Below are 16996 nucleotides of genomic sequence, written 5' to 3'. Positions count from 1 at the left end.
GAACTGCAAGTAACAAAAGGATCTCTGTGACAAAAGCAGTAACTCACTGAGCTATCGACATACAATACAGTTCTGTGATTTGCATGGTAAACGTTCTTTGCAGCAAGCATATTTAGTGTCTGTGGTACTTTATGATGGGTCAGAACTGCCTCTAGACATAACTCGATCACTCTCCAGCAGGAACATTAATCACCAGCGTTACCTTGACATTTTTATTGTTGCCTGAAAACTGTCCGATACTCAAGGAACTCTGCAGCGAGTACTTATAAGCCCTTGCAGGTTATTTCTAAACAGAGTGTCTCACAAGGTCAATGGTCGCACCACCCTAGCGCCGAGCCATCTTGCAATTCCCCTTATGGGCCTTGAAGGACGTCACGTCCATGCTTGACTGTAAAACCTGTGAGAATTGAAGACCTTTGAACAAAATATTCTGACCTGGCCCTACAGGACTCTCCTTACCGTATAGCGTCTGAATTGCTTTTCTGTCGGTCCAGTCCAGTTCAAAGCCGGCTTCTTGGGGGATGTAGTTGGGCTGCATTATTGATCCTGTCTGGTAGATGTGGGACAGGCCAAGCACATGCCCAATTTCATGGACTGCCACCTGCGAAGAGACAGACAACACAAGAATTGATTTTTAGTTATCAAGATTTTAGGTTGACTTTTTTTCACTCACCTGGAACATCTAGGCGTCAATAACATGTAAAAACAAGCATTGGAAATGCAATAGGGCTCGCATTAGGAAAGTTTGAGCTATTGGTCTTATAAATGATTTTTTTTATTTATGTTATATTTTAAAATAGCTAAATTAATAGCTTTGTCATTTACAAAGCCAATAGTTATAACTTTTGCAAATGTGACACCTATAGCATTTGTAATGCAACATGTTTAGTATTTACGTGATTTAGATGTATTGATATTACAAATAACAATGGCTTTTAATTTTTTTAAATAATTAATACTTAAATAATTTATATAATTTGTAATGGCAATAGTTTAAACTTTTGTAAATAACTTTTGTGAAGATTATGTTAAGTGTTTTTTATTGTGACGAAAATCCAAGAACAGAAGTGAAATATTAACATCTTTTTGTGATTTGTAATAAAGCTTGAAAACAGCTTGAAACATTGAAAGAACATATTTGAACCAGTGATGCTGTGGTTGCGCTGAGTCATGCTGTGGTTGCGCTGAGTGATGCTGTGGTGGTGCTGAGTGATGCTGTGGTTGCGCTGAGTGATGCTGTGGTTGCGCTGAGTGGTGTGTGCATCGGTGGAGCATAGTGGGTGCATTGGTGGAGCTGTTTGGTGTGTGCATTGGTGGAGCTGTTTGGTGTGTGCATTGGTGGAGCTTAGTTGGAGCATCGGTGGAGCTGTGTGGTTGGTGCATCGGTGGAGCTGTGTGGTGGGTGCATCGGTGGAACTGTGTGGTGGGTGCATCGGTGGAGCTGTGTGGTGGGTGCATCGGTGGAGCTGTGTGGTGGGTGCCTCAGTGGAGCTTTGTGGTGGGTGCATCGGTGGAGCTGTGTGGTGGGTGCATCGATGGAGCTGTGCGGTGGGTGCATCGGTGGAGCTGTGCGGTGGGGGCATCGGTGGAGCTGGGTGGTGGGGGCATCGGTGGAGCTGTGTGGTGGTTGCATCGGTGGAGCTGTGTGGTGGGTGCATCGGTTGAGCTGTGTGGTGGGTGCATCGGTTAAGCTGTGTGGTGGGTGCATCGGTGGAGCTGTGTGGTGGGTGCATCGGTGGAGCTGTGTGGTGGGTGCATCGGTGGAGCTGTGTGGTGGGTGCCTCAGTGGAGCTTTGTGGTGGGTGCATCGGTGGAGCTGTGCGGTGGATGCATCAATGAAGCTGTGCGGTGGGTGCATCGGTGGAGCTGTGTGGCGGGGGCATCGGTGGAGCTGGGTGGTGGGGGCATCGGTGGAGCTGTGTGGTGGTTGCATCAGTGGAGCTGTGTGGTGGGTGCATCGGTTGAGCTGTCTGGTGGGTGCATCGGTTGAGCTGTGTGGTGGGTGCATCGGTTAAGCTGTGTGGTGGGTGCATCGGTGGAGCTGTGTGGTGGGTGCATCGGTGGAGCTGTGTGGTGGGTGCATCGGTGGAGCTGTGTCGGTTGAGCTGTGTGGTGGGGCATCGGTGGAGCTGGGTGGTGGGTGCATCGGTGGAGCTGTGTCGGTGGAGCTGTGTGGTGGGGTATCGGTGGAGCTGGGTGGTGGGTGCATCGATGGAGCTGGGTGGTGGGTGCATCGGTGGAGCTGTGTTGGTGGAGCTGTGTGGTGGTTACATCAGTGGAGCTGTGTGGTGGGTGCATCGGTGGAGCTGTGTGGTGGGTGCATTGGTGGAGCTGTGTGGTGGGTGCATTGGTGGAGCTGTGTGGTGGGTGCATCGGTGGAGCTGTGTGGTGGGTGCCTCGGTGGAGCTGTGTGGTGGGTGCCTCGGTGGAGCTTTGTGGTGGCTGCATTGGTAGAGCTGTGCGGTGGGTGCATCGATGGAGCTGTGTGGTGGGTGCATCGATGGAGCTGTGTGGTGGGTGCATCGATGGATCTGATGGTGGGGGCATCGGTGGAGCTGGGTGGTGGGTGCATCGGTGGAGCTGTGTGGTGGGTGCATCGGTGGAGCTGTGTGGTGTTTGCATCGGTGGAGCTGTGTGGTGGGTGCCTCGGTAGAGCTGTGTGGTGGGTGCATCGGTGGAGCTGTGTGGTGGGTGCATCGGTGGAGCTGTGTAGGTGGAGCTGTGTGGTGGGTGCATCGGTGGAGCTGTGTGGTGGGTGCATCGGTGGAGCTGTGTGGTGGGTGCATTGGTGGAGCTGTGTGGTGGGTGCATCAGTGGAGCTGTGTGGTGGGTGCATCAGTGGAGCTGTGTGGTGGGTGCATTGGTGGAGATGTGTGGTGGGTGCATCAGTGGAGTTGTGTGGTGGGTTCATCGGTGGAGCTGTGTGGTGGGTGCATCGGTGGAGCTGTGTGGTGGGTGCATCGGTGGAGCTGTGTGGTGGGTGCCTCGATGGAGCTTTGTGGTGGGTGCATCGGTGGAGCTGTGCGGTGGGTGCATCGATGGAGCTGTGCGGTGGGTGCATCGGTGGAGCTGTGCGGTGGGGGCATTGGTGGAGCTGGGTTGTGGGGGCATCGGTGGAGCTGGGTGGTGGGTGCATCGGTGGAGCTGTGTGGTGGGTGCATCGGTGGAGCTGTGTGGTGGTTGCATCGGTAGAGCTGTGTGGTGGGTGCATCGGTTGAGCTGTGTGGTGGGTGCATCGGTGGAGCTGTGTGATGGGTGCATCAGTGGAGCTGTGTGATGGGTGCATCAGTGGAGCTGTGTCGGTTGAGCTGTGTGGTGGGGGCATCGGTTGAGCTGGGTGGTGGGTGCATCGGTGGAGCTGTGTCGGTGGAGCTGTGTGGTGGGGCATCGGTGGAGCTGGGTGGTGGGTGCATCGGTGGAGCTGTGTTGGTGGAGCTGTGTGGTGGTTGCATCAGTGGAGCTGTGTAGTGGGTGCATCGGTGGAGCTGTGTGGTGGGTGCATTGGTGGAGCTGAATGGTGCCTCGGTGGAGCTGTGTGGTGGGTGCCTCGGTGGAGCTTTGTGGTGGGTGCATCGTTGGAGCTGTGCGGTGGATGCATCGATGGAGCTGTGTGGTGGGTGCATCGATGGAGCTGTGTGGTGGGTGCATCGATGGAGCTGTGTGGTGGGGGCATCGGTGGAGCTGGGTGGTGGGTGCATCGGTGGAGCTGTGTGGTGGTTGCATCAGTGGAGCTGTGTGGTGGGTGCATCGGTGGAGCTGTGTGGTGGGTGCATTGGTGGAGCTGAATGGTGCCTCGGTGGAGCTGTGTGGTGGGTGCCTCGGTGGAGCTTTGTGGTGGGTGCATCGTTGGAGCTGGGCGGTGGATGCATCGATGGAGCTGTGTGGTGGGTGCATCGATGGAGCTGTGTGGTGGGTGCATCGATGGAGCTGTGTGGTGGGGGCATCGGTGGAGCTGGGTGGTGGGTGCATCGGTGGAGCTGTGTGGTGGGTGCATCAGTGGAGCTGTGTGGTGGGTGCCTTGGTGGAGCTGTGTGGTGGGTGCATCAGTGGAGCTGTGTGGTGGGTGCCTTGGTGGAGCTGTATGGTGGGTGCCCTGGTGGAGATGTGTGGTGGGTGCATCGGTGGAGATGTGTGGTGGGTGCATCGGTGGAGATGTGTGGTGGGTGCATCGGTGGAGGTGGGTGGTGGGTGCCTTGGTAGAGCTGTATGGTGGGTGCCTCGGTGGAGCTGTGTGGTGGGTGCATCGGTGGAGCTGTGTGGTGGCTGCAATGGTGGAGCTGTGTGGTGGCTGCAATGGTGGAGCTGTGTGGTGGCTGCAACGGTGGAGCTGTGTGGTGGGTGCATCAGTGGAGCTGTGTGGTGGGTCGTTCGGTGGAGCTGTGTGGTGGGTGCCTCGGTGGAGCTGTGTGGTGGGTCGTTCGGTGGAGCTGTGTGGTGGGTGCCTCGGTGGAGCTGTGTGGTGGGTGCATCGGTGGAGCTGTGTGGTGGGTGCATCGGTGGAGCTGTGTAGGTGGAGCTGTGTGGTGGGTGCATCGGTGGAGCTGTGTGGTGGGTGCATTGGTGGAGCTGTGTGGTGGGTGCATCGGTGGAGCTGTGTGGTGGGTGCCTCGGTGGAGCTCTGTGATGGGTGCATCGCTGAAGCTGTGTGGTGGGTGTATCGGTGGAGCTTAGTGGGTGCATTGGTGGAGCTTAGTTGGAACATCAGTGGAGCTGGGTGGTGGGTGCATCGGTGGAGCTGTGTGGTGGGTGCATCGGTGGAGATGTGTAGGTGGAGCTGTGTGGTGGGTGCATCTGTTGAGCTGTGTGGTGGGTGCATCTGTGGAGCTGTGTGGTGGGTGCCTCGGTTATTTTCTTTCTATTTTGTAAAGGAGTCAGGTAAACGGAGCTACCAGGGAATATACAGCAACTACCTTTTTGCACTCTAGGATCAAAATGTGCTATAAGGTGTCTGAAAGATGGCATGTTGACGCTATACAAAGGACAGGACCTATACTAATATCCAGAGAATAAAACATTTTTAAAAAGTCTCTTTAGCTTAAAGGCTAGCTCAAGCCCGGCTCATTCCTCCTTCGGGGAGTCAAAAAGCTCTAAAATGTATAGACGTAATATGTAGGCACTACGCAAAATACCAATAAATAAACAAATAAATATATAAATGAAGAAATGTGTCTAGCTTGTAAACAATGCCGCGTGGCATATCTAGCTTTTCTTCAATCGCTGCAGGCTATGCAAGTGATCGGACGTGACTGGAGGGCTACATGTTGGTGCTATACAAGGCACCGATACCTACAATAGTAATATAATATAGTATACCAAAAAGTGCGTACTTGCTGCTCTGGAACGTCTAAGTGCTCTGAAGTTTTCGAACGGCAAATTGTTAGCCCTATACCAAATAGGAGCACACATTTGAAGAAAATACATTTTCATGTCTCCTCTGTGATAGTACAGCACTCTGCCTCTCTTACCCAACACTCACAGACCGCCACGTCAACACAGTCTGCGAGTTCCATTAGGGTTTGTGATAGAGGAAATATGTCGGTTTTATTTGTAACACATTTAGATATAAGCCTGTATTTATTTCTACGAAGCCCTGCTTCTGGCAATCGAACAGTGTACATTTCAAGCCAACAATCGAAGCCATTGTAGAAAAAAAACAAGCAAAGTCTGCGCTGCACATTATCAGTCTGTCATATTTTGCTAAAGCACTGAAATTTATAAACAGCAATGTGCAGGAGATGGTGTGGGGGTGAGGGGCCTTGGGATTTTTAGATTAGGCAAACTGCAAGCCGCGAAGGGTGGCGAAGCCCTGAATTGCTTTGCAAACAAAGGGAGGGAGAGGAGACGACCACCTCTGTTTCTGAGCATCTGAATAATAAAGCACTGAGTCAGGGAAACCCTGGCACAGACTGTAAAACTGAAGCAGTGGAAGAGGACAAGTCCTCGTGGCGAAAGATGGGAGTCAACAATAGAAAAAAAGAGTTAAACAAGTTTTAAAAGGAGACGAAACTGAAAGTACGGCCGGCCGGCCGTGAATAATTAGGGGGTGAGAAATGCGCCGGGAGGGCTGCCTTTGATGTGGTAATGCGAGGCAGGCAGGCAGGCGGCTGGTGGCATTGTGCACGCACTTTTTAGGGCTTGCCCTTGCGCAATGACCTAAAAAGCACATGCACTGCAAGGAATCGCCAGTAGAATCGCCAGTGGTGGTTAAACATTGGATAAGCCATAATAGAGCTTTGCCAGCTATGCGCAGAAGCGCATCAGCAGGCGAGCCCTAAAAACAGTGTATGGCTCCATCTGTGCCTGCACTCAAGGGGGACCTTTCCTCAAACTACGACAGGTTGATCAGGTTGTCAATAGAAAATCTTCCTAACCCCAGCTCTGGTTTGTTTCCTTGCCTGCAATGTTGTGTAGCAGCTAGGATGAAGCCTTTGGCCTTTACTTAAAATAAGGTGGTTACTTCTAAAATTCAGCAGAATCGAAATTACAAGGTGGAAATGACTGCCTCGGTATAGGTATGATGAGCAGGAGTAACCCAGCATCGGTATAGTTGGCCTGAGTAGCATCCCCCCAGTGAGTGGTATGCGCTGCGATAATTCCACCGTGTTTAAGGTTGATGAATCACACCTGAAACTGCCAGAAATAACATAATTAACACCACCGAAAAACAGGGGTTAAAAACTTGCGACCCACAATACAAGCACTGGCGTTGCCAATAGGTCTCACAGTAGAAAGTTGGAGCTATTGGTTTTGTAAATGACAAAGCCCTTTATGTTTTTAAAATGAAAACAAAAATAAAAGGCATTGTTATTTGCAATTGTAATAGCTCAAACTCTTGTGAATGCGAGACCTATTGCATCTGTATGGGGATTGCTGAGAAATGTACACCGTACGCTGGTTTAGATGTAAAAGAACACACGTGCACCTCCACAGTGGAGCATCTATCCCCAAAGCCAAGATGTATTGTTATGAACGACCTGGCACTTAAACTGTATAAATCTACAAAAGGTGCTTTAAAAAACACCTAAAGAAATATTAGTGCCTGCTTCGTTCATGCACCAAACAGAGGCCTTGAACTAAAGAAGGGTCACCAATACAATGAGGCAGCTGAGCGGCGTGTACAGCCCAGTGTAACTAGACACCCCCAGAGGCGGCGGTGATTGGTTGGGGCACTCAAAGGCATTCTCCTTGGGGAAGTCCTTACAGCTTCAATCACCCGGCTGTGAAGACAGCGCAGCTCGGGTAGAATGAGGGAATAAAGGCGCGCGTCTCGGCTCAGAGTGTGACCGGCCGAGGTTCAGAGAGTGTGTGGCGCGAGTCACTGGCAGGTCAGGTCGTGCACGCGGGAGGAGGCAGAAGGCTCACAAGGGTACTGTGGGGACTTCATTTCACAGTGGTGTTTTAGAATCCACGGCCCCTGGTGTGCACATTTGGTGCTGGCAGATAGCGCCCACATGACCGCCCACTTACTTCATGGAACTCAACTCCTGGGAGAGATATTACAGTCAGTGAACGAGGGTGGCGATAGAACTGAAACCTAGATGGCGGAGATAGGACTTCTAGATCAGCATGAGGGGAGAATTTAGTCTGACGTGAACGGAATGAGAGTAAAGGTGAAGACATGGGAAATTTCGGCGAGATAGAAGGGGATTAAACATAACGGAAGAATTGGGTTTAGATGAGTGAACGGGGGTGGGATGGAAGTGGACAAAGAAAAGGATAGAAAAGCACAAGGGAGAGCAAACAATGTGAAAAGAGACGAGGGGGAGCCACGGCAGATGGAAGTGAAGGGACTACAGGAAGAGGAATGGAAGTAAACAGATGGTTGGAGACGGGCTATGGGGGATGAATTGAGATCGGCAAAAAGACAAAAACGTAAAATAGACTCTGAGGATGGGGAAAAACTGGAGGCAGAGATTCTGACTGAAAGGACACCTATGTGGAAAGACGCCATGGAGTCATAACAGTGACAATAGAAAGAACGCGATGGAGGCCTGACAAGACGGTGTTGGGGGGAAAAGAGGCTTTTAAGCGCTGGAACTGGAAGTCTAAGAGGCAGGAAAGCGATGAATCGGCGAATACCCATCGTGGGTCTAATGCGTTACAGCAGAGATATGAGCAGGAGCCGGGAGGTGTTAAGAGGTGCAGCCAAGCGGGGTGAGAAATGGAGGCGCCAGGACAAATGGAGGAGGAAGGAAGAGGGCAAAGGGCAAGACAGACTCAAACAAGAAGGACTGGGCGAGAAGGGAGGGGGGATGCCAGCAGGGAGAGAGGAGGAAAGGTGGGAGGGAATACGGCCTGGGGGAAGCTGGCTGGGGAGGGGGAGGAGAAATCCAAGTAAGGCTGTGCGCGGGGAGAGAGAGGGGAGGTGCTGGAGCTGGGGAACAGATGGCCGTGAAAGTTTATGGCCCAAAAGCGCGTGCCTTGGCCACGTGAACTCGAAGAAAACCGCACGAAAAAACCTGTGGTTTCACGAGTATTTTGAGCACTTGAATTCTCGCCATTTCCCATTCCTTCGGAATGGAAAAGGCGAGACCTAAAAAACCACCAGTCCAGGCTCAAAACACCTGAGCTGTGTTGCTGTCAGCAACGACTAATGTCGCTCGTACAGCCTCTGTGCATGTTTTCTCTTCAAATAATGACGTGAGCGGTGATTGCAGATTGCACGTAACTGCACCAATTTTGGACAATATTCGGTCATAAAGCACTGACTTAATGCAACTCAGTGGGTGCCGGGGTTACATGCGACAATGTGTGCAAAAACCAAAACGTCTTTTTTACTAGTACATACAGATTTATCATATTTTTATTATTATTATTTTTAATTTTAGTTACCCAGGGCAAGAAAAGTCAAGGTCCAAGAGGCTTGCAATGTCAAGTATCAACTCCTGGCTCTTGTGCGAACGTGAGGTTCTGGAACTGAGGGTCCCCCAAACCGACAAGTATACTGTCAACACCTAAGGATTACAACCCTGGTTCTCTCATCAGGTGTGTGAGGACTTTATTAATCTTCAGCCGGATCAGCTGCCATAATCGCAGATTTCAGGGGTTGGCGCCTCAAAGCCTTAAATTTATTTTCTCGGGGCGTGGCCAAGATGGAGGGCTGAGAGGACGCACTTGCCGAGAGCTCCCGAGCCCCTGGAAACCCTGCACCGCTCACAGCCGCTGATCTCCCCCAGATCGGGCGGCTACCACACCTGGTGATCCCCGTGGTGGTGCAGAGCAGTCGGTGAGCCCCGGTTGTCCCGCCGCGGCGGTGGTTCCGCTCGGGTGCCGACCGAGGCGGTGCCCGCTGAGAGACCTACGGGCAGCCCGAGAGCCGCGAGACTTTCGGGCTTTGTGTTCCGGCGAGGTGACCCAGCGCCTGCGAGTGGCCTGGGTGGGTGCCGAAGCGGCCTTCGTCGACGGAGCGGAGCTGAATAGACGGTGGCAGCGGAGGCGTAGCCGACCTACGGCAACTACGCAAGACCGGGGCTCGAGAAGGCCTACCTCACGTGGCTGCTCCGGTTCCCCCCCTGGCCGCAACGGAGTGAGGTCGTGCTTCCAGCGTGTTTGCACATCCCGGCGAGCCGGCCCTGGTTGCCTCGCGCCCTGCGAGCCTGCCCTTTGACTGTCCGCCCTGCATGTGTTCCCGTGACGGGGGTCGGCCTCGATTCCTGGGAGTTGGCCCCATTGCCTGTAACGGGCGGCCATTTTGAAGAACTCGGAGCAGCCGCCGGCCTCGTCCGGGGCCTCTGGACTGCGGTGCTCCCTTACCAGTGACTGAGGGACCGGCCAGCTTCTGCTGCTCAGCTGCCCCGGCCTGTGGCGCCTACTCGCCGAGTTGTGGACGTCGGCGATTCCCACCTCTCCAAGATGTCGAATGCCAGGGGGCAGAGGAGAGGCGATCGGACTTTGCCGGACATGTTGGGGCGCGGTGCCCTGCGCAGCGGCGGGGGCCAGCCTGCCCCGAGCCCCCCGGCCAACTCCAGGGGCGCTGACGGCGGAGAGCCCCCCGTGACCCGGTCGTTCCTAGAGTCCCTGTTTAGCTCCTTGAGGGAGGATTTTCAGACTTTGAAGCAGGAGGTGGCCGGAGAGGTCCGGGAAGTCCGAAGAGAAGTGGACTCCCTGGGGGAGCGAGTTAACACTGTGGAGGCGGCTGGTCATTCTAGGGACGAGGAGATCACCCACTTGCAGCAAGAGGTCCTACGGCTGCGGGAACAACAGATCGAGTTACAGGCCCACGCCGAGGACCTTGAAAACCGGTCCAGGCGGAACAACATCAGGGTCCGGGGTGTTCCGTCCAACGAAGAGGGTGAGGACGTGGCCGCCTACCTGGGAGCCCTATTCCGCGAAATCCTGGGGGAGTCTGAGGACTTCCAAATACGTATCGACAGGGCACACAGGGTTGGCCATCCTCGCAGGGCCTCGGCGCCCCCCCCGGACATATTGGCCTTTTTGCCGGACTTCCCCTTGAAGGAGCGGATTCTCCGCGAGGTGCGGCGGCAGCAGCCTTTCCGCTTCAGAGATCACCCGGTGGCTCTATATCAGGACTTATCCACGATCACGTTGCAGAAGAGGAAAACATTTAAGATTGCCACGGACTTCCTTCGGGAGCACGAAACGCAGTATTCGTGGGGGCACCCCTTCCGATTGATTTTCCGGTGGAATGGAACATTGCATCAGCTTCGGTCCCTCCAGGATGTCTGCGGAGTATTGGGGATCACGGCTTCGGACACGGACACCCCGGCGCCTCGCCGCAGGCGAAGCACTCGAGACGGCTGGCAACAGGTCGGAGAGAGGCGATCCCCGCCGCCTGTGAGGCCTGACTCGCCCACGATTCGAGCGGACATGTCGAGCGCCATCCAGGAGGCCTCCAGGGCGACGACGAACGGCGATGTGGCCTTGACGGCCTGAACTTACTCCGGGGGGAGTCTACATTAGCTTTTCACCATTGCAGGTGCGGGGGTTCTAGGGGTAGGGGGGGCGGTGGTGCTGGTGGTGGTGGCTGGACGTCCACTTGATCGACTCTCCACGGCCTTGTCCGATAAGGACCGGACTGGGACAATGACGCTTTTGAATGGCTTGGGGAGCGGGGGGGAGGAAGGGGAGTTGTTGGGGAAAGTTTCGAGTTTGGGGGTTCGCTGGGGGGAGGGGGGTTGGGAGGAGTGTGGGGCTGGGTGTGCGGGGTTCTGGGGGGAGGGGGGGGTCCACACAGTTGGGGTGTTTTGGGGTTCGGGGACTGTACTGTGCCGTTGGGAAGTTTGCTTTCGCTGTGAGATGATGTTTCTTGCTGTGGCCTTTGAGTTTTGCCCGGTGGGCCTTGCCCGCCTTCATGAGCGTTTCTGGTGTTCCCCTCCGTGATGGCCCTTAAAGTTGTTACTCTGAATGTGAAGGGGCTGAATAATCCGGTTAAACGGCGGGCTGTCCTGTCCCTGTTAGAGAACTCCCAGGCCGACATCTGCCTACTGCAGGAGACCCACCTGCTGGCCAAGGATTGTTCCAGAATGCGCACCCCTAAGTTCCCCACGCAACTCTTTTCTTCCAGTGCCTCTAAAACAGCAGGTGTGGCGCTTTTGTTCTCAAGAGGGTTCAGAGGGGAGGTTTTGCAGAAGGTAGCGGAGCAGAAGGGGAGACTCCTGGCATATAGGATTAAGGTGGGGGGCTTGGTGTTTACTGTAGGCTCCATATACGGCCCCAATGACCGTCAGGACCAATTTCTGCACAGGGCGCTGGAAGACGTGGCATCCACTCCTGACAGGCACATTGTACTGGGGGGGGGGACTTGAATGTGGTTTTTGATGCGACTCTGGACAGGTCTGTGCAGCGGCGCCACCAGTTGGGGGAGCTTTCGGGCTCGGTTCGTACCCGACTGGAGGAGCTTGATATGCACGACATGTGGCGCCGCCTCCACCCCGCGACTCGTGCATACTCCTATTTCTCCCATGCCCACAAGTCCTACGCGAGGCTGGATCATCTTCTAGTGACGGGCCCGATGTTCGAACTGGCCTCGAATGCCGACATGGGGGTCCTCTCTCTCTCCGACCATGCACCGGTAGAGGGCACCTTCCGTCTACCTCCAGTGGCTCGTCCGAGGGGGGTCTGGCGTCTTAGGGATACGTTACTGCACAGGCGATCGACGGTGCAACAGATCCGCGCGGCCATAACGGACTTTCAACGTGTAAACGACAACGGCGACACTACCCGCGCGACGCAATGGGCTGCCCTGAAGGCTGTGCTCCGGGGCGAATTTATCGCTATCTCCTCGGCGGAGAACAAAGATCGCCAGCTCAAAAGGGACGAGCTTACTCGACGGGTGCGGGAGCTGGAACAGGTACATCACAGAACGGGCGCCCCCCGAGTCTGGAGGCAATTGAAGGCCGCCAGGAAACTCCTGTCCGCTCTTGACACAGACAGAGCGGAGTACGCGGTGCTTCGCCTGAAGCACAAGTATTACACCGGTGGGGACAGGTGCGGCCGGCTCCTGGCGCACAAGCTCAGGGTGCAACACCAACAGCACCGGGTGAAGGAGTTAGTTACTCCTACCGGGGGGTCGGTCACGGAGGACGGGCAGATCACGGAAGTTTTCCGCAACTACTACGCTGACCTCTACGCTGGCGAGGCCCCCTCCGCACGGGCTGAAACGGACTATCTAGACTCGGTGTCGCTCCCGTCGCTGACGCCGGATCAGGCCCAATATCTGGAGCGGGAGATCCGGATTGAGGAGGTGGTTACGGCGATCTCCCGGCTCAAAACTGGTAAGGCCCCGGGACCTGATGGTTTTATCCCTCTCTTCTACAAGACCTTCTGCCAGGAGCTCGCGCCTCTTTTGACGCGTCTTTTTAATACATTCTCGGAGCCGGGTGCCATTCCCCCTGAATTTCTTCAGGCTACGGTCTCTGTGATCCCGAAACCGGGCAAGGATCGGACTGCTTGCGGGTCCTACCGCCCAATCTCACTTTTGAACACAGACCTGAAGGTTTTCACTAGCATTCTGGCGGCACGTCTGGCGCTTCATCTCCTGGGCATGGTCGACTCGGATCAGGCCGGCTTTGTGCCAGGAAGGCAGACTGTGGACAACACGAAGAGAGTGACTCATATCCTTGAGAAGGCCTCGAGGATTCCCGGGGAACGCATGCTCCTCTCCATTGACGCGGAAAAGGCGTTTGACAGGGTGCACTGGCCTTATTTGGAGAAGGTCCTGGGCAAGTTTGGGGTCGGCGAGAAGTTCCGGCACCTGATTTTCAACTGCTACCGTTTCCCATCTGCAGTAGTCCGGGTGAACGGGGGCAGCTCTCGGCACTTTCCAATAGAGCGTGGTACAAGACAGGGGTGCCCGCTGTCCCCTCTGCTCTTCGCTCTCTATATGGAGCCGTTCGCTCAAAGGGTCCGCCAGAACCCCGACATCATAGGAGTCCGGATGGGAGAGTTCCATCATGCTCTCAGCCTCTATGCGGACGATGTCATAATGACACTCGACGACCCGCGGAGGTCCCTGCCTGCATGTATCACGGAACTGGACCTCTTTGCTACGGTGGCGGGCTTCAAGGTGAACCTTGGGAAGTCTGCGGCCCTTGATATCTCGCTGACTAGCGCCACCAGAGCTGACCTGCAGAGGCTTTTCCCCTTGAGCTGGTCTAAGGACCGGATTCCGTATTTGGGGATCCTTTTGGCACCCTCACTCCCCGCGATGGTCACAGCCAATTACACAGCTTTGAGTGCAAAGATCAAGGAGGAATTGGCCCGCTGGGACAGGGGCACGTTGTCGCTGTTGGGCAGGGTGGCCGCAGTGAAGATGACCCTCCTGCCACAGGTCCTGTACCTGTTCAGGGCGCTCCCGCTACAGCCCCCCAAAGGATGGCTCGCGGAGACTCAGTCGGCCATCGCACGTTTTGTGTGGCAGGGCCGTAGGCCTCGGATCAAACGGACCATAGCTACACTGGCGCCGGAGTCTGGTGGACTTGGGATACCAGACCTGCAGAAGTATTTTCAGGCCGCCCAATTGCGCTATTTGGTGGAGTGGAGCCGGTGGGAATCGGATAAACACTGGCTGTTTCAGGACCAGGCGGTAGCAGGCAGAACGCTACAAGAGGTGCCTTTCCTGAGAAGGGCCCATCGGCCCCCTAACCTTTATGCCTCCTTTGTGACGCGGGTCCCGCTTCGTGTGTGGGACTCTGTGGCTACCAAGCACAAACTCACTACCTTTCCCTCTCCCTTCACGCCACTGATTGGTAACCCGGACTTTGGCCCGGGTATGGAGCCTGGAGCCTATGATCACTAGCGGGCGGCCCGATGTTTCACTTTATATCACCTATATGGCCCAGAAGGTGTCGTTCCCTTCCAGGACTTGCGTCGGGATTATGGCCTCCCCGAGACGGAACGCATGCGGTATATGCAGGCACGTCACTGGGCGCTACAGCCTCAAGTGCGCGCGACGGCAGACCGGACGATCACAGCGTATGAGCACTGGATAGTGACTCGCTGGTCGGACGCCAAGCTCATCTCTGACTTGTATAAGATGCTGCAACCCCCCCCTTTCACATTTACAACCCGGGTAGGGAGCGGTGGGAACGGGAGCTTGGTCGAGTGCTGAGCCATACTGAATGGGACCACATCTCCTACCGAGCGCGCCACTCCGCCTATCACACCGGGCTCACAGAGACCTTCACCAAAATCACAACCTATTGGTATCGCACTCCTGAGAAATTACATAAGATGGACCGCTCAATACCTGGGACATGCTGGCGCAACTGTGGTCAGACTGGCACACTTACTCATATATTGTGGGACTGTCCCCTTCTGGCTCCTTACTGGGAGGAGGTCCTCAATGAGGTTGACAAATGCTTTGGAATTGAACTACCCCGTCTCCCTGCATATGTCCTACTGGGTTTGCCGAATGGATTGATGTACCCTCTCAGATCTAAAAGGGGTAGACAGACAGCGATAGCTTTGGGGTCAGCAGTACAGAACATACTCATTCACTGGCGCTCCGCCACGCTCCCCACTGTTGTCGGCTGGCTGCACAGATTGTGGCATGTCCTTGGCATGGAGAAGCTGTCCCTAGTGGTGGCGGGGGACGTAGACGCTTTTGAGGAGCTGTGGGCACCCTTCCATAATTTGTTATGCTCAGAATTCAAAGAAATCACTTGCCCTAGGTATCTTAGACTGTTGCGGCTGACACCGCCGCCAGACCCGCCTGTTTAATCGGCCCAAGCTGGCAATTGGTAGTGGGGGTAGACAATAGGTTGCCACAGGGGAAGAGCGAGTGGTTGACGCCACAGTACAGGGGGTGGGGGAGGGGGTTTGGGGGTTGGGGGGTTGTTGGCTGGGTGGGAGGAGGGGCAGGGTTGTTCCCCCTTTTTCCTTTTTCCCCCTTTTGTTTTCGCCCACAGGAGCGCGAGCTGTGAGATCCAGGCACGACTGTGCCCACCGTGTCGAAAGGACTGCCTTTATGTATCTAATGTACCATGCGCACTGATTCTGAGAGGCACCTGTGGTTCTATGTTTGTTTTGTTGTTTCTTTCCTCGCCCTGCTTCAATAAAATACTTTAAACATAAATTTATTTTCTCTGCTACATGGAAAGGGAGGTCTCTGAAGGGGGCTCCACATTACGCCAATGAGAAACATCTACACCATGCCTCATCATAAAAACAAGCATAAACGGTAATGTGGGGGGGGGGGGGGGTGAATTTATTCTCCACAGGCGTACAATCACAACAACGATGCAACTAAATTGTACAGCAGGACTATCCTAGCCTGGCCAGCTTAAACCAGGGTGAGCTCCTATTCCTAAACATGAGAAATTGCATTAATTCTAATATTTCAGCTGCAGAAAGCCAAATAGAAAAGGTGCCTTTTTAAAGCGGAGTAAACAGAGGTCTACGTACTCGATCAGAAGGTGGGTAATGAGGAAACACATAGAAGAAAGAGGGCGAAGAAACTCGAAAGCATGGAACATCTAAGGACTATGTTTTCATGCCGACAACCTTAAAAATTATGTGGACAACTTGAAAATTCAGCAAAGGCAGCAAGAATAAACATACTTGGTGTTTCATGTGCACAACAGGTTGCAGTTTCTAAAGAGTGTTGGTTGGGAATTCAGGGTTCGAGGCCACAGAAGACTAAGTGGCGGTCAGCCATGAGTGGGAAGCAGCACAGACAGGATTTTGGTACAGTTGGGCATCGTCTACAGAGAAGTTGAAGTGCATTTGAAGTGTAATGTTTAGGTTCAAAGTCATTTTACCTGAGGTTCCATTGTGGAAGGAGTAACAAGGGAGCCAGGAATGCAGAGGAAATCAAACAGAATAAATCATGCAAAGGGAGTAGTCATCTACGTCTAAACCTAGGCAAGCAGGTTTGTGCCTAGAAAGCTTTTGTGATAGCTAAGGGTGTTCCAGGGATTTTGTTTGGAAGGAGAGGTTCATGCCGGGTCTGGAGTATGCAAGTTCCTTTATATTAAGTGCAACCTTTTGATGGACCCAATTTTAATTCATCCGTGAGATCATTCCAGGCTTGGGTGATCTCTTAATGGAGGAACTACTGAAGTTTCAAAGTGCTGTGTTTTCAAAGGATCAGCAGGGGGGGGTGCGCAGTTTGCCTAGCCAGAGTTTCCTATACTAATCAGTAGCTACACCGTTATACTAGCACTGCTCTTGTGAAGATCGTTCAATATAGGGGTATTATCATACATTTTTAAGGTGGCAATAGTATTATAGATGTCGAGCATTTGTCCCACAGTACATTCTAGTGTCTGCCTGAGGATTTAAGTGTCACGGATCTGACAGAATTCTCAGACTTCAAGCTATATTTTCATAACAACCATTTAAAAGCGGCTCTACCATTTTGTATTGCATAAACCAGCAAACTGACATGAACGTTAAGAATGGTTATTCCTGGTGCAGTTGTGTCATATAGATGCAGAGGTAATGTCACCATATATTTCCACTCAACCGGCTTCTACCTGTTTAATGATCCCATAACGTTCTATCCTGCCCAACTTACATTATTCCTCTTCTTATT

The 16996-nt window shown here is 53.7% G+C and overlaps 1 protein-coding gene across 1 annotated transcript in view; it reads right to left on the bottom strand.

The window, feature by feature from the left end:
- The window catches only part of MMP21 (matrix metallopeptidase 21), a 114684-nt gene that overhangs the window by 56264 nt on the left and 41424 nt on the right, over positions 1-16996 (bottom strand). The window contains exon 4 of the mRNA XM_086920251.1: positions 460-601. Within this exon, the coding sequence (XP_086776377.1) occupies positions 460-601 (142 nt within the window). The remainder of the gene's footprint in view (positions 1-459; positions 602-16996) is intronic.

Source organism: Lissotriton vulgaris, chromosome 5, assembly GCF_964263255.1.
Source record: "Lissotriton vulgaris chromosome 5, aLisVul1.2, whole genome shotgun sequence".
Classification (NCBI taxonomy): domain Eukaryota; kingdom Metazoa; phylum Chordata; class Amphibia; order Caudata; family Salamandridae; genus Lissotriton; species Lissotriton vulgaris.
The sequence above is the reverse complement of the archived record's forward strand: the minus strand, read 5'-3'. Positions and strand labels throughout refer to the sequence as shown.